This window comes from Apus apus, chromosome 2 (assembly GCF_020740795.1).
Source record: "Apus apus isolate bApuApu2 chromosome 2, bApuApu2.pri.cur, whole genome shotgun sequence".
In the NCBI taxonomy this organism is placed as follows: domain Eukaryota; kingdom Metazoa; phylum Chordata; class Aves; order Apodiformes; family Apodidae; genus Apus; species Apus apus.
In genome coordinates, this window is record NC_067283.1 from 136,935,929 (window position 1) to 136,960,644 (window position 24,716).

The 24,716-nt window shown below is 38.1% G+C and overlaps 1 protein-coding gene across 1 annotated transcript in view; it reads right to left on the reverse strand.

Annotated features, from left to right (window-relative positions):
* Positions 1–7: 7 nt before the first annotated feature.
* Positions 8–24,716, reverse strand: part of DPYS (dihydropyrimidinase) — a 32,623-nt gene continuing 7,914 nt past the window's right edge. The window contains exons 5-10 of the mRNA XM_051611561.1: positions 19,760–19,916; positions 18,436–18,577; positions 16,008–16,150; positions 6,821–7,028; positions 4,102–4,207; positions 8–2,736 (exon numbers count right to left, since the gene is read on the reverse strand). Coding sequence (XP_051467521.1) covers positions 4,133–4,207; positions 6,821–7,028; positions 16,008–16,150; positions 18,436–18,577; positions 19,760–19,916 — 725 coding nt within the window. The 3' untranslated portion in view covers positions 8–2,736; positions 4,102–4,132. The remainder of the gene's footprint in view (positions 2,737–4,101; positions 4,208–6,820; positions 7,029–16,007; positions 16,151–18,435; positions 18,578–19,759; positions 19,917–24,716) is intronic.

The window sequence follows — 24,716 nt, forward strand, 5'->3', positions numbered from 1 at the left end:
CACAATATGCAGGTAATTTATTTATTTTTTTGTGACCTCTGCACAATAGTTAAAACAGTCATTGGAATTAAAAAGTAGGTATTTGATAAGAACAAAATCCAAAGGTGACCTCCTATGATGAGAATAATAAATGGTACAGAGCAATACATTCCAACACAGGGATAAGGAACTCTAGTAATTGTACAGGGAGAAGCTTCTTCATTTCTAATCTAATAAAAATTTGTAAGAAACCTATAAACTTTATACATTTTTCCACAGATATTACACTTCCATGGTTTGGAGAGCTCAGTTTACAAAATGGGTGTTTATGTAACTCATAAAACTACTTGCTGTTATCACATTGTGAAAACATCTGTTTTTAGAAAAATCACTTTGTTCCTTTGGGCTTTCATGATCTGCAGTCTTTTGTGTCACTTTGATCCCAGTTGCTGTCCCAGGAGCTGAAAGGACATCTGAAAGTCCTGGGTACATCCACAGTATCCAAAGGACTGGCGACCTCCATTCCTGGGTTTCATTTTGATCATAATTGAGTCGTTTTGGCCTTGAGCAACTCACGTAAACCAACACTTGATGTTAAACATAAGGCAACTACATGTATTCAATCACTTGAGTGATTTCAAAGCTTTGAGCATCCATAGTTCTCATAACTGTAAACTTACTCTAATTACATTTTCTTGTCTCACAGGCATATCATGCAATTGCAAGGCTCTAATAATTGTTAAAACCTGAAGCTTTAAAGACTCCACACAAATATCAGTTCTTGTTAAAAGTAGAAATAGGTCTTTGTCCCTCATGCTTTTTCCCTTCCTCTACCCAAATTTCTCTTCTTCTTCCAAGGTAGCAAAAGATTAATTAAAAATAATGGATTCATAGTTGACATGCATTTTTGATGAGACAAAACATAAAAAAAGACAGGCATCCTTCACACCAGAAAGTTCCAGTTCTGAAAGGCAAAGATGGGCTGGGTCAAAGGTGGCTGCAGAGTAGGCACCTGCACCATAGTTAGACACACTGTATTCTCTTTGTAGTTAATTGAGAGAAACTGGCATTGCAAGAAAACTCTTCATCTCATCCAAAATAACAACGCTGAACAGGTTCGTCTAAGCCCATTTTTGAACTTGATGCAGAGACAAATACTGTTCCAGAAGCACCTTTCTCTGTGTTGATTATAGAGGGAGATTAGACAACAAACTCAGATGCAGACCATGGCAGTACATACGTCTAAACTGAACAGTGAACCCCACTCCATTGCAATAGTCATTGTAATAGTGCTGGATACCTGGTTCTGCTGTTTTGCCATCCTGAAGACAACCTGAGAAATGGGAACTTAAGCTAGCTCTTCCTGAACATTCCTGTGATTATCCTCCACCATCTTACAAAGAAAATTCTTCTTTGTTCTTCAGAGACACAAGAACTACCAACCTAGTAGTTTTGTTTCTCATACAAGCTCATCCATCACCATATACCTACAAATATAGCAGGAACTATAAGTCTGCTTTCCATGGTCAACTTAAAAAGAATGGTAATTTTCATATGCTTCTGTGCTTGTCTTAAAATATGAACATTTTTATATGTCTGTTAGGCCCATGAGTTGCATGGCAGGTACAGGTTATACTGTTTCTACACATAGGACAATAAACTCACTGTGCAGGTTTTTGTGTTTGCATAATTTCTCTCTTAAATATTCCCCAGTGACAGCTGCTTGAAAAGCTGTTACATGTGAAAATGCAATTTTAAACAACATTCTAGGTTTCTGAGATAAAACCTGTCTAGACATGGTAACAAAATCATGCTTCTAAGAATACAGTTACCTCTCAAATGGGGAACAGATTAATTGAGCAAATGAGATTTTATTTTTTTAAATTAGGAATCCTATCCTACAAAACCCAAAATATTAGTGACATTGGGGAAAAAATCACATTTTTAGTAAAAAGTTTTTGTAATTGAATGCATCATGCTTTTGCTCTGGTGATCCCACTTCACAAGCTTTACAGTTACAGCTGTGTGTCTCTCCATAAAACCTGAACAAAAAACAGTTTTGTAGGTGAGTTCACCAAAATGGTTAGCACAGGTTTGCCTAGAGTGTAACAAAGGAAACACTGGAACACACCAATAAACACGTGGCCTTGTAGCTGGCAGGGACAAAATGTATAAACTCCTTTAAAGACAGGAACAGGGAGATGTAGCAGCAGCTCTAAAATACTCACAGTTCCCCTGAATCAGCGTTTTTCTGTACCTGACCTGTCAAAAAAATCAAATTCAGCACCTACTATCAAAATCCTCTATATCCTTAAGCACAACAGAGATCTTCCTAACATACTAAATTAGAGAATCAGGATTAATCTCTTGTGACCTAACAGAGAAAGAATGTAGAAAATGTGCTTAAAGGCCATTGCTCATGGCCTACTTTATGTTAGCTGATATCTTCTAAAGGTAAATATTAAGAAATACTATCCCCAAACTTACCAACTTTTAAGAACCTACAGAGCTGCTGCCCCATTGTAACTGTAGTTATTATTTTACTACTACTCTATTTTCTAAACATTATTTTCCAGTTCTTTAAATTTCTTTTAAAGATAAATTGCAATGACAACATTTATGCAGGAAGCTCAGTATAATGTTTATTGGTTACTGTTGTTTCATGTTGGCTCTTGAGAAGATGACTGTTGATTGATTGTTGGATCCAGAATGCACTGCTTTGGTGGGGACAGCAGGGTCATTTTCATTTGCTTTTATCTACAGAGAAGAAAAAGACAATATGCTGTAATCTTTCAAAAGAAAATGTCTGCTTTGTAATTTGTCGCTCAGAGAGGTAATAATGGAGAAAGAGTGCTAGGAGCTAGAAAGAATTGTTATTGCTCCCTCACTCTATTGCAGCTTTAGCCTTTAGTCCTCTCTATTACAAAAGCCTTCTCCCTTATGACAGAGGAAAACAAATAGGATGCTGCGCTGTGTCGCTGCTACATATGCTCAGGATGAGGGTCACTGTAAGGTAGCTTTAAAGGAATGGTACAATGAAATGTGGAAAACCTAACTTCTCACTCCCACTACTGCAGGTTTGTTCCTGTCCTCATATTAATTAGCACTAAAACCAGACCCAATTTATGTGAAGTGTGAATTGGGGCTTTACACCATCTATTGGGAAATAATTTCTCAAGCTAGCTGATCTCATTGTTGGTACACATATGCACCCAAAAATTCAGCCTGGACTTTGTCATGTTTACTGCCACCCACTGTCCCCCCAACCCATATTAATCAACTACCCTGCTGTTGTAGACAACATGTCAGCTGCAGTTAGCATACAGCAGCATCGTGGTTCAGTTGTGCTTGTTGAAGGTCTTAACTAGTTCTTTTATTTTTTTCCTGAAGCCTTTCTTCTCCTTATTAAACAGTGAGGTGGCTTTGCCTAGTCCTTCTCCCCAGCTGCCTTATCCCACTTTTATGTTGCAATGCACTGATCCTTGTTAGGTTCTTCTGGAGACAGTTCAACTCACTGAACCAACAGAAAACTAACCCAGAAAAAGGAAGCTAATTGTTTCCTGCTGGCTTAGCATGTAAATCAGCTCATAGAAGAAACTACAGTTGGTTTTAACTGCAGCACCTCTACTTGCATGAAGACAGCTGTTGCGCATGCAAACCAGATCTATTAGCTTAACCCAAATAGTACAACTGGTGGAGAGATATTGTCTGTAACACAGGGACAGTAAAGAATTTAATCTTTCACATCAAGCTTTCTTCTTTTTTTTTTTTTTTTTCCCCCTCTAAATTTTTAAGCCAAACCTTTATGCTTTGGTTTTACTCTGGGAGCTAAGTGAACTCAGGTTTCTATGGACTTTCATATCCATGTGTCAGTCCAGCAGTTAAACGCTAATTTACCCCTCTCAGCTGAACTTTTAAAATGAGGCTCCAGTCAGAAAGAGGGCCTCTATACCTGGGCTGCCACACATTCTCATCAAATTTAAAGATAACAAGACAACTTACCTTCTGAGAGGGTTTATTTTAGACAAGGCTATTATAAGCTAGAAGGTCTGCTACACTTCTGTTTTCCTGAAGTTTCAGAGAAGTATTGAGTAGTTTTCACTAATCAAAAGAGACAGTTACCTGCAAGAGCCAGAACTGGGGAATGAGCCTATTATTTTGGTGTAACAGATGTTTCCTCAACCACGCCTGTATATGGTGCTCTCTTAACAGGAACAGGCTGACAGACCTGTAATGAAATATTTGAAATATTTCATTTATTAACTGTCTTCCCCTTGTAATTGCTAATTGCACCCAATGAAACTACCAGTTATATGATAACTCAGCTTTGTATGTTATGCACCCCAACACTTTCATCAAACCTTGTTCTTGAAAAGATCCCTTACACTGGGATTAAACTGTTCCGTTCTCAACTTTCGTCAGGAGCATGTGGCCCAATCTGCAATTTCAGACCCATTTTTTAAAGAAGCAACTGACCATGGTCCAACTAATTTTATGGATGCTTCTTCCTTTTTTATTACAAACAGATCTTGGAGTGGCAAAACCCCAGGGATTATGGCACATAAATAATTAGAATACCCTAAAGCACAATGATAAATCAATTAATCTGTTTGCTTCTGTATATTTCTTAATCTTGATGCAGCTACTTCAGGATATCCCAGGAGAGAACAGGTACAGACCAAACACACCAGAACTGCTCTCCAGAACAGCTGACTCACTGCATGGTAAAGCTATAAATTTGTTCTTTGTTAAAAGTAATCACATATTCCAGAAATGCTCTTAATAGGTAAGAAAGGTTAATGAACATCAGTGAAACAAAGTGAATCCTGGCTGCTGGCTACAGGAGGTTGAGCTGGCTGAAAAAATCATTTTTGAAGGCATGCTGAACTTGATATTTTGGTTAAGGGAACATTCTCTCCAGCTTGGATTTGAAATGGAAACTGCCACATTCATTGATGTCTTTCAGGATTCTATAATGATCAAATTTCTTTTAAATCTTAGTTTAGTTTTGATACTAAACTTCCTCTGACATGGTATATAAGGCTTTAGCAGAAATCACACGATCTGGAGTCACTAGAACTCAGGCATGCTTGAGGAAGCACCTAATTATCATGTAATAGCTGCAGCATGTTCTCTTACATGAAAAATTTTTTCAGGTGTAATGCCAGTACAAATCTGTTTTCATCAGCCAGTTTCTATTACCATTAGCTGGTATTCACTTTGCATTAAAAGTCAGAGACAACACTGCATAACAAGGAAAGTGCTAAAATAATAAGCAGCCCTCATTAATAAAGTACCAAATATCTTTAGTGTCCAGTGGATTAAATAGACTCATGGGCACACACAACTTTGTGCATGATGCATATCCCACTGCAGGCAAATGCAAATGACTATGATTTCTAAGAGGAACAGTGCAAAGAGAATCTATCTAGACTAAAAATGCAGAATGAGTCTACTGTAAGAGTGTAATTCTCACCCTTTAGCCTGTGAGACTGCAGCTGGCTATGAAGTGACATGACCTTTAGAGCAATTGCTTCCATTCAGTTACATGTCCAATGGAAATGGAAGATTTTCTTTGGAAAAATTCACAGTTAGGGCTATTGGTTCCCTTTTTTGGGAAGTCCAGGCCCAGATTATTCTCTTTGCCCTTCCTTTCGCCCCAAAACTTTAGCTTTCATTCACACTTGAGGGGTGAACAGTATGTATAAAATATGTGGGTGTCTTTGAATGAGGAATCTGGTTTAAAAATAAAAATAAAGTAGCAACAGCATAGTTATCTTTTAACACAATGTGAATGAAAATATCTCTTGTTCATCTAATTTACACTGATTTGTACAAAAAAATAAATTAAAAAATGTGTTCCTTTGTGTTTGGAAAATCCAAAATGCAAGAACAGTTTTCTGTTCTTAGTTCCCAGAGAAAAACTGTGTGCTCATGAGAGGACTTCCCTACCTATCCATTCTGTGTATCAACATAGGCAGCCCACCAGCTTCTGAAAAATGTGGATTTGGAGGAAAACCTCACTAAGCCACTTGTACATGCCTTTCTCAGTCCATCAAGACACCAACAGGAAAAAATATACAGAATTAATCTTGGAAGCTTTGCAATGGGTCATATCTCACATGTATGCTAGTCTTTTTCAACTTTTAGATTCTGCAGTGAATTCCACCAATTCAGGTTGTGATTTTAAAATATACTTACTCTGGGTGCTTTTGAAAATGCTACCTACAAAAAGTAACGCTGGAGACGCAAAAGCATTCTTTGTAAAAGCTTGCATGGTAAATAGGCACTGAAAATTCAACCTTCATGTAGTTGCAATATTTCTCTTCTAAAAAGAATATATAGCAAAAGCTTGAACAGAGTCATCTTACATGGGTCAGAAGTGCATTTTGCACATGTTCACCTTTTAACATACTCTTGCTCAAACAGAACCAAGTGTTCAGTATTTTACAGGGTTTCCTCAGTGTAAGATTTCTTTTGCATATGAAGTTAAGTCTCTCTGATTTTCAATGAAATCAGTGATGAAATGTAGCACTTTGGCAAACTACTCATGAGCAAAACTTGGTCCACTTCTATTGCAAGTGGGACTTACTTATTTTTAAAAGTACCCAGGTTTAGTCTGTGAGCTGTACAGACAATTCTAAGAGCAGGAACTAGTTCTATCATATTTTTCTGTAAGATATAGAGCAATAAAAATTGAGTCCTTAGTTTCATTTCCTCCCACCTTGGCAGATTTTGATTAGTAAGGGAAATTACCATTGAATCCCCAAACCTTTTTTCCCAAGAGCTAGTTATCCTCATGTTGTACAAAGCATTACAGAGATTTATTAGTTTAATTAACCTGCTCCCGCTGCCTGACTCGTTCATAGACATATGGAGGGAATGGTGGACGGGAGACATATTTGCCTTCTCCTGCTGTGACATTGAAAGTTCCACCTTCATAAACCACTTTGCCTCTTGAAACTGTCGCAACTGGGACTCCATGGCAGACCATTCCTTCAAATATATTAAAGTTGTTGGCCTGGTGATGTGTCTTTGCAGATATTGTCCTGTGTTTACCGAACAAAACAACACCCATAATTATTATGATCCTCACATTTTACTTCATTACAAAAATTTGAGAAATCGATAAAGGAAGAAAATTTAGCAGCATTATTAAATTATAACATTGTACAAGTACACCATGGAACAGCTGTAAAAATAGGGTAGAGCATTAACATTTCATTGAACAGTAATTGCATTTCAGAAGAATGAAGAGGGAGTCAAAAGGACAGAACTTTGCAGCACTGAAACACAAAAAGAGATTAGTGTGAAAAAATCGGGTTCTAATATTTTATTTGGATAACATGATTTCATTCTGGCTTGTCAAGCAAGTATCTGTGTATGATAAGGTCAGAAAAAGTTCTGACCTTTTAGCTAGAATGACTTGCAATTTCAAGTTTGAAAAGTATGGCAGCAGTGTTTCAAAGATTGAGACTCACAACACATCACTGGCAAGTCACTAGATGGTAATGAATTTTGGTAACTCACTGTGAGTTGAATTGTCTAGTGACTGACAGCCCAAATATCTTGATGCTGCTAAATCATAATAAAAACATCACACCTCTACATATCTTTCCTCCAAGGGTATTAAGCAAATTATAATTTTAGACCTCAACAGTATTCATTTGAGCCTATAGTATTACTACTTGACTTCATTCTTTATGATCACCATTTTTCTAGCCGATGTCTCCAACCCTAACTGGATACACTAAAAGCAAAGCCAATGCTAAAACTGACTTTAGCATCTCTAAGTGCAGGCTGTGTATACTTCTTTTATTATCTATTTTCCCTACTGAGCTACTTACTACCCACTGTATCTAAAATGGATCACAAGATTTTTAATTTTTGATAATTATTTTATTAACTTCCTGTTTCATATATACACTTTTTTGGTTTGGTTTGGTTTAAGAAATTGGAGAGTTTATATTTTTGTTGTCATCTGTAATTTCTGAAAGAAAGGAAGCTTCATGCTTTTGGCAGTCAGAATTTTCCAAATTGCTCATACAATCAAAAACCTATCATATATATGATTAACATTATTCCAGAGATAACATCTTTTTCAAAAGAAATATCAAAGTAAAAAATAATATGAAATGTAAATAGATTAAAATATTTTCTACTTGGACAAGAATTTTCTAAAACCTTAGTTATCCTTAGCAAATGAGAAAAACACAAGAAAATCTCTTTCTTTCTTGAAGTATAGCCACTTTCAAAAGTAATCACATAATATATTTCAAATTATTACTTAGACAGAGGAAAAAAAGCATTTGTGGAAGGATACATAGTTTTCCTTTCATATCATTCTGTTGAACTAAGATAAATTGGTTCTGCTAAGGGTGACATTTAAATCTTGGTGGCAACTCCCTTTTCAAAGGCTACATATATTGAAATACTTTCTATGATCAATCTGCCGTTAGGAATAAGAACTCTTCCTTATTCAGCACACCTGGGACAGAAAACATACGTGCCTGCTCACCAGTATCAGCATCAACTTGCAGATTCACAGTGTAAAGAGAAAACAATAGAAAGAAGCCAGACCTCTCTTGTATTCCCTGGTCCTATGAATACTGTCAACTTTATCCATTAGTGTCATAATAGCCCTATAAAGAGTTTGAGAACATATTCCTCCAGCTTATTACATTACCCTTATGGGTCTAATTGCTAAAACAGTAAGTAAGAACAACTGCAATATAATTATCTTTAGCATTCTCTGGGTATACATCATATCTATTTGCACAATAGCACTGGGACACGAAAAGAAAAGTGGAAAAGGTAGTTTGAACAAACAGAAAAATAGGCAAGATCCTTCAGCTGAACATGTGAGCTGTTTAAACGTACTAGAACAGAATGATTGGTGGTAAACACGCCTCAGAGGTAAGTATGTTCTTCATAAAAAAGATACAAAATGAATGGAAGCCATTTTTAAAATATCCATTTGTATAGATAAACCTTACAATATGACAAAACACATTTCCCTGAGCTTGACTCAACCTCACACTTGTACAGAACTCATTTATAACTCCTGTTGAAACAAGCCTTAGATCACAGTGCCCTTTCTGAAGGTGAAAGTGCGTTCTCTCTGATGGAGATCACCACATTTTGACCATGATTTAACCCTTTGACACTATCAATGGCAGTAAAAGTTTCAGGTAGCAAGTGAGCAGCCACTTAAAACAGAACTAGAGGGGATGCTTGGGTCTGATGCTCACAGCTCAGCATCCTTATGCATAGACTGTTTACTGCCATATCAGCCATTTCAGCCACAGTCAGGTTGCTGGGAATCCTAGCGAAATTCCAGTGTTTTCTCTGAATGCCTTAACACTCGTCTAATGGCAAGAATGGCTGTAAGCCACTTACAATCTGAGAAACCAAGACTGCCACGACAGTGAAGTATAAAGTAACAGCTGCCTCCAGCATACTAAATAAGGGATCTGAATAAGGGATTGCTCAGCATGAGATTCTGACTCCAGGCTTCAAAAACCGGAATTGGATTTTTAAATAAAATTTGTAAAATTATCTAATTCTGATTATAGATTACAGTGGCTTTTGTTTCATACTACATTTTCTTAACCAGTGACTGAGATCAGAATGATTGCTTTGATATTAAGAGAACATTCTCCTCTACAAAGAGGATACTGCAAAGACATCAGGCCCCATTTTGTTCCGACTTAAACCAGCGTTTCCATGTAATTCCCTTCAGATGCTTTTGATACACCTGTCTTGCAAAGAGATTTTAGGCTATCAATATAAAAAACTATATTCCTCTAGTAATAAAGAGGAAGACTACTTCTGAAATGGTCTATTTTTAATCCAGTACTTCTGTCCAACTAAGTTAAAGTCAGATAGCAATTATTTTAGCCTAAGAGCAATTACCAGATTTTCTCTGCCTGTGTGAGGACTGGTAATCCTGTATTCATGCTCTATGTGAGAAAGGGCTTCACTGGCACACCTAGAATATTGTACCTACATAAAAAATGAAAGTTTGAAATTTAGAAAAAAGCAAAAGATCAGATTGACACAGCAAGCTGTAGGGTGAAATTCAAGACTCTACAGATGGTCAGCTCAAAACTTATGCCCTGACGTTTTGTTAAGGTGTTAGAGAAACCAGTTTTCATTTCAAGTCAAGCATGACCCAGGAGCATAAACATGTCTATGTCTCAGTCAGAGTCTGAAATACTAAATAGTGAGTTACAGTCAGGGAGCTACAGTCAGGCAGGAGAGGGAACTGGATGAAGGGAAATCATCAGGTATTAAGAGTAATCTGCCCCTCCTACTGCATAGGACATGAAGCTACATCAGACAAGTAAAGGTGGATGTCAGACTAGAGCGAACTCAGGAACCTAAACTTTGACTGCTGTTAGGATTATCACTTTTATTTTCAAGAGGGGCATAAGAAAATGAAGAATAGTATTACTTTCAATGGAATTTGGATGCATACCTCAGCCATTTTTCTTAAAGAATTCCAGGTACGGGAATATGAAGGAATTGTGTAGTCAACAGCCCTCAGGCAAGAATAAGCTGTTCAACATCTCCTTAAATGGAGGACACATATTGTATAATAGTTAATTAATGAATTTAAAACATAGTAATAGAGGCACACAAAATGACCCGAGTCCATTGTTGAAGAGAAAGCAACTGCTTTGTTGACAGCTTCCATAGAAAACTGACTTAAATAAGAGTATTTGAGCTGTAAGCAATTTCTTTCAGTGCTTACAGTGCAGTATCTCTAAGCCTTTCAGAGCTGGGGGTAGATGAGAAATGCCAGGTTGCTGAGGATAGTATCAGGTTTTGTGAATTGCCTCTTCACATCGCTTTCAGATGGCTTTGAGCTCTACACACTGCTAACCTGCTTTCCTAAAATCTAGGAAAAAAAAAAACAACAATAGTTCACCCTCTGTGTTGTCTTGAGCTACCACTTATTTATAATGATAATTAAGTTGAACTTTGTTAGAGTCAGTTTTACCAAAAAGAAAAGCAAAAGACAGGACAAAAGAGAAGAAAAAGAAGAAAGAGAAAGTCCTAAAATCTATGGGCAAAAATGCTAGCTATAAGCCTGTAATATGAATTCAAAACAAAACAAAACAAAAAACCTATTTTATATTAAGAAATTGCAATAACTGCACATGCAAATATATGCAATCAACTATTTGTAGAGCTGTATCTCTAGAATCTTAAAAAATATCTTTAAATAAACATTGCTTTTGAGAATCCACAGTAAGTGAGGAGATTTGTGGATAAAATAACAGATGTAACAAGAGGTAGGAAGTTCATGTTTGGGAGCTCCAAGTCAAATTTACTTATCTGAAATATGAGATCTTTATTTCATTGAATCACACCTCCTACAAGTCATCATTTTGTGATTGGTAGAGGATGACAATAAAATTATTTTTCTGATTATGATAAGTAACTGATTTGTCAACAATACATCAGTCTGGTATCCCAAGCTGACATGGGACGGAAGAGAAAATTGTCAAAATGTAAAATGGGCAGGAAAACAGTAAGGAGAAATTAAACTTGCAGAAATCATAAAAAAGAGAGGAAAATCTATTCAATAACAAAAGAAGATCTGGAAATGATTACTGGGGAGAAAAAGGCAAGGTTATACAAGGAGAAAATAAGAAAGGGTTTTTTTTAACATTCTAAGATTTAGTTCTCTAAAGAGAGTAGCTGACATTTTATGAGACAGAAAGTTACTAGGGAAACGTACACCATGCTCTCTCAAAGAGGCTTATTTTGTTACAGCTCACAGAACCACAGAGTCATTGAGGTTAAAAAGCATGTCTGGAGATCATCTATTCCAAGCTCTCTGCTCTGATTGGTGTCAGCCAAAGGAGGTTGCTTAGGAGTGTGTCCAGGCGGGTTTTTAGTGCCTCCAAAGATGGAGGCTCTAAAATCTCTTAGGGCAATCTGTGACAGTGTCCGATCACCCTCACAGCAGTAATAAGTTCTGCCTTACGTGCATATGGAATTTCCTGAATTTTAATTTCTGCCTATTGTTTCTTTCTCCATGTCCCCTTAATTTGAGATAACAGCTCTTCAAGACAAATTCTGATTCTAGTTGAATTACTGTACATTCATGCAGGCACATGCTTGCACTTGTGCAAAAGAATATGGGGCTATTGAAAATGCCAGAACGTATTTGTCCTGTGCATACATATTTGTATGCCACATTATTTCATTTTGCCTCATTGTGTCTAAATGCAGTTACCACATGCTATTTAAAATTATGTTCATTCATCAAAAGAGTAAGACAGTTGTATCTTTATTTATTCTAATCATCTGCTAACATCTTGGTTTATTCCTCTTTCATGTCATGAAAAATTACAGGCAGTTGCTTGGCAAAGGGTGCTTAAAAGCTGTAACTTGTCCCCACTTAAGCCTCTGAGGCTGAAGACTTGACTACAAATGAGACAGACATAGGCTGCAGATTTTGGTTCTAACAAATGCAAAAGATTTATACATGAATATATCTATATGCAAGCAAAGACATTGAGGAAATATATGCCAGTAGACTGAGGCTCTCTGACTTCTTACTGATTTGCATCCAGTGACTGTTTCCCCTAAAATGCATAAACAAAAGTGGAAACAGGCTAGAAACCATGTCTTCCCTAGTCACGTCATAGCAGGTAAATTAGAGAGTAACATGTCCTTTTCCTCCCTTTCCTCTTCATCTCAGGAGTCCTGCCTTCCCTGCTTACCAGGGACTCCACTCCAGGGGCTGTGTGCTTGGGACTGCAGCCATCACTTCTGTGCTCAGGGTTGAGCCCAGGTCCATTGGCACACGTGGGGCACGTGCTGGGCCTGCCAAACTAGCTAACTTTTAGGCTGTATTTAATGAGTGGAAAAAACTGGTGTGTAAGGTTTTCCAGACTGCATGTTGTTATAATTAAGTGGCTGGACTTAGAAAGTTAAAGACCATTTGAGATGCGGTTTTTCATCCCCAAACATGTTTGATCTTGTCTTTGGGGCCTGATGCAGGGCTTATTTGCAAGGCTCTGACAGGCTACCGTGAGTTTATTGAGCCCTAATATCTTCGAAGAGCTGAATGTCTCTTACAAGATCTTCAGCACCTTTAGCCTCTTCTTTACAAGGGATGCTCAGCTCTTTCCACCATCTGAATTTGGTGCTGCAGTATTTAGATTTCTTGCTTGAGCATTTCTGAAACAAGCCCTAGAGATTTTGTATTCCTGCTTGCTCTCAAATAGCCAAAGGCATCAGCTGTAGAGAACACTGACTTGTTGACAGGTGACATTCCCTTTTCCTTGCTTATTCTGCCCTCTCCTTCTGGAACACTCTTTAGAGTTGCTTTTGTTTCACAGACTTGGGGCTGCTATATTGCTTGTGTGCAGCTGAAAGAATTCAGTGAACATTCTTGATCAAAGCACAGACTAAAATAAGATGGTACAGTGAGTACACATTTGCTGCCTACATGTGTTTTTCCAAGGAGTTCTCACAAAACAATCCTGTGTGTGCAGGCTGTACATGGGATGCTGAGGGTGATGATATTTGCTGGCAAATAGCTACAATAAACCAAAAGGCCCCTCTGGTATTTTTGTGTCCTTTAGTGAATATGCAATAAGTACAAGGAGGCTAAGAAATACACCTATCCTGCCAGCACTCACAACCCATCTTTTCTAATGTAGTTTCTAACTAATTTATACATTTTATGTGTTTCTTCCAAATACTGCCTGCTTTCATGCAGACCTGCTAAAAACAATATCTGAAATCTTTTAAATACAGTAGCAAATCTGGTAACTGTTCATATAACATTTTCAGCAGAAATTATCAGAAAATACTACAGAAACAGGACAGTCAATGAAGCTGACCCATAGAAGGAAAACCTCAGCTGAAGTTGCAGCCTGCTGGAAGTGGAACCTAGAATTGCACTTGCTCCCAACTTGCAGAGCTATCACATTGAATCATTAGGTTTTTGCAATCTAGCAAGCAAAAATCCTGAATGCCAGAGAGCACCCATTGTACAATGATGTAGGAGGGGGAACGCAGCCAATTCTGTAGGGATAGAAGTTTTTGTATTTTGAAGAGCTTCGCTACCTTTCAGGGTGACTTCAGAATCTTCCCTATAGACTTCCTCTGACAGATTCTGATAATACCAGTTCCTCACAGCAGAACATCAGCAATTGTCTAACTCTTTAGGCTAGTATCAGCCAGTATTTTAAGACTACAGCAACACAGCACGAAATCAGAAGTGGTAAACAGCATTTTCTTCTTACAAGATTTAGATTTACAAACAAGAAAAAAAGTCATGCTCAAAAGAGGAACAAGCCCATTGTGAAACTGAAAATCGCTCCCCAGAGTCAACAAAGCACAGGAGGCTGCACCTTGTGTAATATCTTAAACTGCTGAAGTCCATTAGCTAGATCCTTTTTTTCTGCTGGGCTGTTTGTGCCCTCTTCAGGATTTGTAGTGAAATGAATAGACAAGCATTAGTGAGATTTATTTATAATTACTCATGTAGTTCACAAATTGTATCTGCAGAAAGGATTGTTCCAGGCAAAGCCAAAGGGATAAACAATGGGAACAGCACCAGATCAGGAAAAAGTACTGGGTGAACTTACTAAGAAAATGCAGTTTAATGTTTGAAAAAAATATTTTAAGAAAATCTGCACCTTCACAGCTGTAGTGGGCAAAAAGGCAATTAGAGCACTCAGGAGAGAGTGCAGGGAGGCAGAATGAATGTTGGGGAGGCAAAAGGATAAACAATTACAGCAGCTGACAAACCACCTCAGGAAAATGTCAGAATTCTGCTGTCCTTCTAGATTCATTTGTCCCTAGGCAGAGCAGAATTGAACTCAGAAAAGAATCCTTCATTAAAAAAAAAATAAAAAAAATCAGAGTTCATAGCTCCACTGTCCTGAAATAGCTCATTGCAAGTACCTCAAAATATGCTTGCTCAACATGCCAGAAGGTATAATGCACATGAAAATCTCTCTGACCCAGCACTGGGTTGGCCTCTACATTTATTTGGGTTGACACTCCTGAAACTTCTGCTGGTGCTGCCAGTTTTTTGTGGGACTTCTGAATAGCAACCTCCACGTCCTCAAGCTTTGCAGCTTAAAACACAGAATGCTTTTCGTCTCACTCTCACATAGTTTTGGTACCATTAACATACTGAAATCAGTGAGAATTGCATTATTAAAAATTCAATAAACCAGAAGATTGGTCAAGAAAAAAAATTTTGTATAAGGTAAATCTAGGACTAGGGCTGTTTTTTCTACATTTGGCTTCCAAAATCAGATTTGCTCAGTTATGTTTCAAAACTTTCCTCTACCATAATGTGCCTTTTGCAACAAAAATCTGCCACAGCATCAAGTCACGCAGGGTGACACCAGCACACCTTTTTTTGGTGTGATAAATTATACTAGCAGACATCCTATGCACAAAATCAGGAAACTCCTTAAATAAAAGCATAAGCATGCATAGCTTGACCTTTAGAACTAAGCTAATTCCTGGTTCTACCACTGTATTTGCTCTACCAGCTAGGGAGAAGACATTAGGAGGGCAAGACCCCACACTTTCACCATCCATCCTGACTACCTTTGAATATGTTTGAAATAGCTGTAAGTTCAAACAGAAGCCTGTGTACCTGCAGGAACACAGGCTCCTCTCCTTGCTCTTTGCAGTGTAAGGAAGCTAAACATACTCCAGCACTTAACAGAGTTACTCTAAGATCCCAAAGTGGTTATTTTTATTCTTAGGATACCAAGCCCTGGTAGCATAATGTACAGATTATGTTATTTTTGCTTCTTAGTTAGCAATCAAGGATATTTTTTTTTTAAATTCATCTGGAGATCAAAGATCTCTCCTTATGTACACTATTGTAGGAGACAAATAACCTATAAATAATTCACATGAAATACTGTTGAAAAACACCATAACTTCACCCCAAAGGCTTACTGCTTACAGCAGCTTTGAGATAATTTTCCTGCAGAGAAGCTGGATGGAAGGAAATAATTACCCATACATACCTTGTAGCTTTGGGATCCCAAATTACGATGTCAGCATCAGAACCCACAGCAATTCTCCCCTTCTTTGGGTAAAGGTTAAAGATTTTTGCTGCATTTGTGCTGGTAACAGCTACAAATCTGTTTTCATCCATTGTTCCACTGTACTGCAGAAGAGTACACAAAAGCAAACTCATTACTTTTCAAACAAGGAATGAAAAAAATGTTCCTGTTGTTGAAAAGGCCAGGGTGAGTGACAGCTCTGCCAACACCACATCAATGTGTTGTTTTTTTTTAATGTCTTACTCATGAGATTAAAATAAATAAAAATAACTATTTGTCTCAGATGCACATGCAGTAATGTAGATTCACTGAATAGGATAACTTTATCTTACTTTATCCCAGAGCAAAGGGGAAAAAAGACAAGTTTAAAGCCAAATGCTCTGTGTATCTGGTCCCAAGCCAACTGAAATCAATTTTTTCAGCTGGCTTTGAATCTGCAGTTCTGCACAGCACTTTCCTGCAGAGACATCTCTCAAGTATTTATGTTTTGGAAAATGTTGAGACAGAATTAAGAAGAGCCTAGAAGATGATAAAGGAGAGGCAAGGCAGAACATGTAAAATAGGAAAGGTGATTTGCAAATCTCTTTGGCAATAACACAGAGGATAATACTGTTCCGTGAAAGCAGAGATCAAGAGGTACAAAAATCAAATATGCTGATGTGACACTTTAATAAAACAGCAAATAATAATAGATATACATACGGCTTGAGACTGTCCACTGGTACATAACTCCATGACTGTTGTTAAGCATAGGTCAGTCCAGAAATCAGAATGATGTAAAAATATGTTCATGTGGTGGCCTATGAGCAGTCATCTGACAGGAGCATAATGAAAGTGGTGAACACTGCCCTTCTAAATAATGGTGTGGGGGAAGCTTTCCAAACTCTCACAGCTATGTAATATTTTACAAGTAAGAAAAGGGAGGATATTACTGGTTGAAGAACCTTCTGAATAAATATCTCGCCTACCAGGATACGCTATTCAAAAGCAGCACTGATGTACATATGCATGACTGACTTTCATACTAACCACATTAAATTATATTCCAGTTTACACCATAAATAATCACACTAGAGCTATGCCACAGGTGAATATAGACAGAAGTCTGCTTTGTGTCCCAAATACAGATAAACAAGAGAGATTCTGAACCACATCCTTACCGAGTGTGTGAGGTAGATAATTCTACTGTGACAAATATGCTTCACAGTACATTATAAACTACTGCAAGACAACTTAATTAGAAAATTGAACTAGAGCCTCTGGGACTTAACAGTATTGTATTAGTCAAAGCTAGTAAGCAGCAGACCCCTCACCAGATTGCCTCACCTCCTCCCTCATCATCATATGTCTTACAAGGAGTGGCTGAGGATGCTGGGGTTGTTTAGCCTGGAGAAAAGGAGGCTGAGGGGACACCTTATGGCTCTCTCCAGCTGCCTGAAAGGAGGGTGTAAAGAGGTGGGGATCGGTCTGTTCAATGAAGTTACAAGTGGTAGGACAAGAGGTAATGGGGCTCAAGTTGCACCAAGGGACGCTTAGCTTGGATGTTAGGAAGAATTTCTTTACTGAAAGTGTTATCAGGCATTGGAATAGGCTAGCCAGGGCAGTGGTGGAGTCAACATCCCTGGAGTCAACACCCCCGACATCCATATAGCTGTAGTACTTATGGTTTAGTTAAGAACTTTTAAGTGTTACATTGATGGTTGGATTTGGCGATCTTTAAGGTCTTTTCCAACCAAGATAATTCTGTGATTACCCCATATCCAAATAACCTGGCCACTTGCTTTCATGTCTATATTTTTTTAATGTCTGAAGGGCATCGTCCTGAGAAGCACAGAGCATTCTTGTATGTGCACTGAGAATCTGAAGTCAATGGGGCTTTTAAGTGCTCATCTCAACATATCACAGGACTGAGCCATACATTAGAGAAGAATTTCTTATCTCTAGCTTATTTCCTCGGTCTGAAAATGCGAATTAGAAGTCAACAGGCACACACCCATTGTGGAAGCTCCTCCAACAGCTAAGTTTGAGAGAGATCAAAGAGGAAAAAAAACCAGAACTGACCAAGTAAAAACTGTGGGCACCTCTTCCATTTTATTTTATGTTCCTTTCATCTGTTGAAAAAATGCTGCAAGTAAATGTACTGTGCACTACTGCTGAAACAATAGCAGTCCTTTGCTGCTAAATTACGGAAATTATTCTCTAGTGCTAGATTTTATGCACTTAGAATCTTCTTCCATCTTCCAGGACCATAAGTGAGTTAGTAAGGACTTTGTTGTGGTATTTGAACAAAGGAGTTATTCTATAAAACTGTAAAGTTCATAACAGCTGAAAGATTATATTTTGATGGATAAATAATTACCTCCATGTTCAGACATCTTTATATACTTACAACGCCTTTTTCCCATATAACTGACATCCTGTCTTCCACACCATTCACTCCATTAGGGATTTTTGTGAAGTCATCCTTCCCCAGAGCTTTCTGGCATATGTCAAAGGTGCAATTGTCAGTCCCTGTCACAGAGAGGTCATCGCTATGGAGAAACAAAGTTTATTATGAATCAGAGCATGTAAAAGGCAGTGCCACATAGGAAAATCTGTTGGAATCACAGAATTGTCAGAGTTGGAAGGGACCTCTAGAAATCATCTAGTGCAACTCCCCTGCTAAAGCAGGGTTGCCCAGAGCACATTACACAGGACTGCATCCAGGTGGGGTAGATTGGGTAGATCCAGCTATCCTGCAAGGAAATATAGACGTGCCCTTTCAACTGTTTTCAGTTCCATCCTCCAAGAGTAGCTGCACAGTAACAGCCAGTTCCCCTGTGAAGAAGCTACCTCTTCAGAAAACTCTCAGAAGAAAACAAGCACCAAAAATAACACTTTTGGTAAGTCAAAGATGTCCTACAAATGGAGGACCGTTCCACTTTGCCCAGAGCAAGGGGCTTGGTTGCATTTAAACTCAGGGCAATTTTATATTGTATTACTCCGTATACCCTGTGAAATTACTAAGGGTCTGCATGACCATCAGCCAGTGTTCAGGCATACCTTCACAGACTCTTTGGTCAAATTTAGCTTTTTTGTGGAGTTAAGCTTCATGGGTAAAGAAATACCAATGAGCCACACATTTTGTTAACTGCAGATATCTGAAAGATACTTCTGTTCCTACTCCCTTCTGAAGGAAATATTATGAAGAGGACAACTTATATCCACCTTCAGAAGTTAGCAGGATTAGTTTTTATGCAGCATACAAATTTCAAGTGAAAAAGTAAGCTGACAACAAAACCCAGAACCCCCAGGTGTGACCCCACTTTTTACACATTTCCCATGGACTTACAGCCTTACTGTCCCCCTGATCATGTTTTGGGTTTTTTGGGGTTTTTTTTGGTTGGTTGGTTGTTTTTTTGGTTTGGGTTGGGTTTTTTGATTTTTTTTATTATTTTTTTTTTCCCAGCAGTATTAGCAAGGCAAAGCTTATTGATTAAAATCAAATGGGGACAGACAGCCACAAGAGTTCAGAGAAACAAAATCTGAGCACTTTCTAATTTCTGTAAAAAAATATGTTTCTAATCTATGGTTTCATCTCGCGTTTCTCCTTCCTGATAACATAGCATTCTGTACTTAGAAAATCTCCAGGATATCAACCTCTTATTATATACTCCAGACAGAATTTGCTCTGTTTTCAGGCATCAGCCATCACTGTTTGTTCATCTGCTTACTTGGCCAGTAAGTTCATGAGGAAACCAGGAGTAGATGGATCTGGTCTCAGTGGAGGTGCCATGACATATGCTGCAGCATGAGCCCAGTCTTTATTCCAGTAGTTGGTGCCATCGGCGCCAAGACTAGCAGCAATAGGCTCCCCATAAACCACCTTTCCTGAAAAATGTAAAGCAATAGTATAATCATTAAACCACATAAAAATGCATCTTTTATTTTCTCTGTTCCAGATCTTTTTGTCCAGTTTTATTTTCTCTGTTCCAGAATTTTTGGCCACAGTGGATTCAAATTTGAATGTTTCAAATGAAACACCAACATATGGAATCATAGAATCATAGAATCATAGATGTTGGAAGGGACCTCGAAAGATCATCTAAGGACAAAATAAAGCAAGCTCTAACACAGCATCTCGGTTCTGAATACTCTGCTGGTAATCTCTCAATGTATTTCCTCATAAGAATATTGCTTGGGCAAGTTTTTTAATTAAATTGTTGACAGATATATTATAATGGGTTTTACACATTGTTTACCAGGCACATGATTGAGATTTCAAAAGGAACATAGACCTCAGTTGCATCAATTATGTTCAAGATCCATATATTTCCTGGTAGCACCTGCTTGGTGCTCTGAAATTACTGACTGTGCAACAATGTAAGTTAATATATATAGCATACAGACTTTGCAAGGGGTACTTTTGATTGTCAGTCTATAATTGTTCCAGGAAGGACAATATGGCACCAGACATAAATTTAACAAATGTAAAAACATTTCCCAAATCACAAACCATAAAAAATTTAATTTAAAAAGTTATCTCCCAATTTTTCATCCTTAATTCTTTTCTGCACAATGTTCTAGATTCCTCAGAACAGGATACCAATCCAGACCAGTTATTGGCTTTTGGATAGAGCTATCATATTTTAACTGTTTTTTCCTCCTAGGAAACATGGGTTTGAAACTTATCAGAACTAGATGGGAGGTGAAACAAGATGTTTCACTCCCTGAGGTGGCAGTTCAGCCACTTTGCAGTTCAGTAGGTAACAGGTGGTAATGCCCCTGACTCCAATGGCCATCAAAGAACAAGAGCAATCTGGGACCTCACACATCCTCTCATAGGCTTCTTGGTGCTGCTTGCCTCTGCTGGATCCCAGCAAGAGCTTTTTCCCTCCTCTGTTCCCTACAGACGGTGAGTATCTCACTATGAATTCCAGATTTCACTTCAGAAACAATTTTTATTAGAGTTATCACTGTGTTATCCCAGCAAGGATTCAGTGGGTAACTGCTTGGTGATGTAAGACAGTGACCATTCTCTCGCTTTCTATATTTCAGTCATACAAACACAGTGCTGTTGGAAAATAACAAATCAAACATTGAGGATTTCTCTTTGTGCATTAGATTCTGGTACTTCTGTGAGCTGGATTATACTGGATTATAACTGCTACACTAGATTAGGTAGCTGCTGAGGAGCTCAATTTTCAAAATATATTTCCCACTGCAGTAGCATTCCTTAAATCTTCTGTGTTAGACTTGCAAAAAGGCCTCATTCCATTTAAAACCCATAGTTCTAAAGTTATTTCTAGAAGGTTTCAAGACCTGTTTGACACTACTGTAGTGGACATGCACTCCAAGTACTACATTGTATAATGTTTTCCAAAACTCCCTATTAGCATTATCAATTTTCTACAACACCTCATCATGCTCTGACATGCTGAATGTGTTTTTCTCACATTGGCTCTTTGACTTGGAGCATGTTAAGATTCTAGTCCCTCCTATCTTCATATACTATAGATTTACAATTGAGCTCAGAGGGAGACCACCACAAGTTTTTGGACTTGAAATCATGACTGAAGCTGTTAATTACTGGATTTTGCATATTGTTTTCAAGTTTAGAGCACTGAATATGAGGTCGTTCATGGAACTGATATGACCACTGAGTGAATAAAGAGGTTCAAGTCAGATTAGTGTTTTCCTAATTCAGAGCTGCTGCAGGAGTCAGGAAGATCTTGGCCTTCCCTGGGAAACTCCGAGCACAGTATTTAAGGGCAGGCTGCCACAAACCTAGATATATACAGAAAAAGTCCTGAATATATAACCAGTACCATACACTTACATATTAGGCTTTTGACATATTTTTCATTAGCGAATTCAGTAGAAAGGCAGAGGGTTAGGGGCAAGGGGGAAGTGGCATGTGTCTTTCAAATTGCATCTGAAGAAGTTAAAGAAACTTCCATCCAAAGTAAACATAAACTATGAATCATTAGATCATAGCTATAAATTATACCAGTAAAAATGGTAGGACAGGAATAAATATCTAGCTTCCATAAATAATTTCCTTATATTTCACAACACAAAAATGAAGTCTCCAAGCTCATCGTTGTATATATTGAGTTGATTCTAACTAGTGTACCACAGCTGATGGCAGTTTTTCTGCAGTCAGAATTTGACCTAAGCAGCTCTCCTTGTTCCCATGAGTGGGAAGGTGTATAAGCCATTTCCTCAAGTGATTTTGAGTCTGAATATTGCAGCCTCAACTGACTACATCTGGACACTTCTGCTGACTGTGTTATTTCTTGCATTTAATTAGGACTGTGAATAGCCAGACTGAAGGGTACAATAACATTAAGATCTGCTTCAATCCAAATAACAAGGAAATTCTGCATTAAGGCTCTTTTAGTTCAACTAGCAATAAGGAAATTCTGCATTAAGGTTCTTCTAGCTCGACTGGCTTCTGCCTATAGGCAAAAAAGTGGACTAATACAGTAATAAATCAGGTGTTTCCATTTGTTAGGTTTTTCTGCATTCAATAAAAACAGTAAGCACAAAGTGTCCTGCTCTTTGGTCTTTACGACATCTCTGAGCTGCTGGGAAATAGCTGTGGATTTGGTGACTTCTTCATCAGGTGCCCAAACTGGCTGGCAAAAGCTATTTTCACATAAATTACTTTATGACAAAGAAGAATTGCAGTTGCAATTTATTTTATCATCTACCAGAACTCAAAAAGAGTTATAATCTTGAGAAACACCAACTAACATTTACAGGCTTGAAAAACTGGTCCCAGTATGCTTTTTCTAGTAAAAGTTTCAGAAGCACTTATGATAAGGTCATATGGGGCAAAGAAACTCACTGAGCAGCTATGATTTCAAAGAAGTAGAACTGCAAGGCAGGGTTTATTGAATCAGGCATAACATTGCATCAGTCAGGCTATCTACAGTCTGGACCTGAGCTTTTCTGTATGAGCCAACTAAAAAGTTGGCATTTTTAGTTGCACTTCTGTGCTCAGAATAAGCTTGAGAATCTGTATACCCCTAGCTATGGACATGCCCTCCCTCTCACTAAGAGCAGACCTAAGCCATGACTGCTGGTAGGAAGTACCAACTTTTTAAGTCTAAGCAAGCTTCTTGTAACTTGACCGAGTACATATTTTTTATGCACTTTCTTTAAAGGGAGAAACTTCTGTTAAAAAATGACTTGTTAGTAAGATTCTCCTCTCCAGTCCTGATCTGCACTACGAAGTTTTATTTCCTTAGCAGTAACAGCACAGATAAATGGGCAAAGGGACATGATCTATAACCTTTGGTATACTTATAATGAAAGCTTTTTTTAAGTGGGAGGCAGTATCAATCATATATCCCTAAATCACATTTTATTAGCCTTGCTTCCCCACAGGTGTTACTGGCCAAAGGAATGGGTGACAGGGGCACATTAGTTTACCCTGGTAGGTTCCCATCAGGTAGTCCTAACAAGGAGAGGGAGCTGCACTGCCTGACACCAGCACTCTACAGCCTTACCTTCTAATCGGAGGGAAAACTTTACACAATAGCAGGAAGATGATCCTCTTTGTCTTCCTCTACCTATTCTAGCAAGATTCAAGATCATGTTTTGCACAGAGATGAAGAAACAGCCCACTGAGAACAAGAACAGTTCTCACAGAGAGGTGATGTCTTTGACCCTTGCAAGTGGAGAACTGGTGAACCATTATTTTTGGCAAACAGGCTGGTAGGGCCCAAAAAAGAACAGGATGCGGACATGAGTTAACCTGTCCCTCTCTAACAGAGTCACAAACTGGCAATCTTGGATTGCCTACTGAATATACAGCAACACTGTAGTTGCCACTGATATACATGAAAAACATGCTGCTACAGTCTGGAGATTTCCTTTGGTGAGTGGTATTGCTGGAGATCAGAGCAGACATAGATAGTGAACTACAGCACAGGGGAGAAGGAAAGACAGTAACTCATGTGATTCACCTAAAATTTACTTATTCTAGTATAAGAATTAATATCCCTTTACAGTCTGTATGACTGGTTTTAGCCTTTAAGATCTGAGTCATAGCTCACTGAAGACAACAGAATTCTGGCTACTGCCTTCATCAAACTGTATTAGGTCTTCGGTCTCTAGCTTTCATATTATTTTACACCTTGTATAGCTAAATCAGGGACAAAGATTTGGGCTCTGACTTAAAATTTTTACTAGCAGAACCAACATCCCACAGAATTTGAGAATAAATGCTTCAATTCTAGCATCACACTATCACCCAGAAAACAGATTACACTCACTGAAAATCAGTTTCTCCCCTTCTGAGGTCAGTGGTGGAATAGGAAGGGAAATCAATCTTCCTCTGACATGGGCCAGGATGAGTATGTACCCACACATTCTACTTCATGCTAACTCCTTGGAAAGGAAGACAAAAAAATTCACAATTGTAAATAGCAGGAAGCTAGCATCAAGAGATGGAGAAATCAAAAAGATGAATGAACTGCATTAGAGTGAGTATCTCAAATGCCTGAGAGCGTTCCGATATTTAAGAATTTACACAGCTTTCACATCAGAGTGGTTTTAACCTGTCCAAGTTTAATATCTTTCAGGAAAATCTTTGGGGTTTATTTATGTCACTCATACAACACTTTGATAATTTGTTTTGTTTGTCTGGAACTCTTTGTTTTGTATTACCCCTTTTCATTG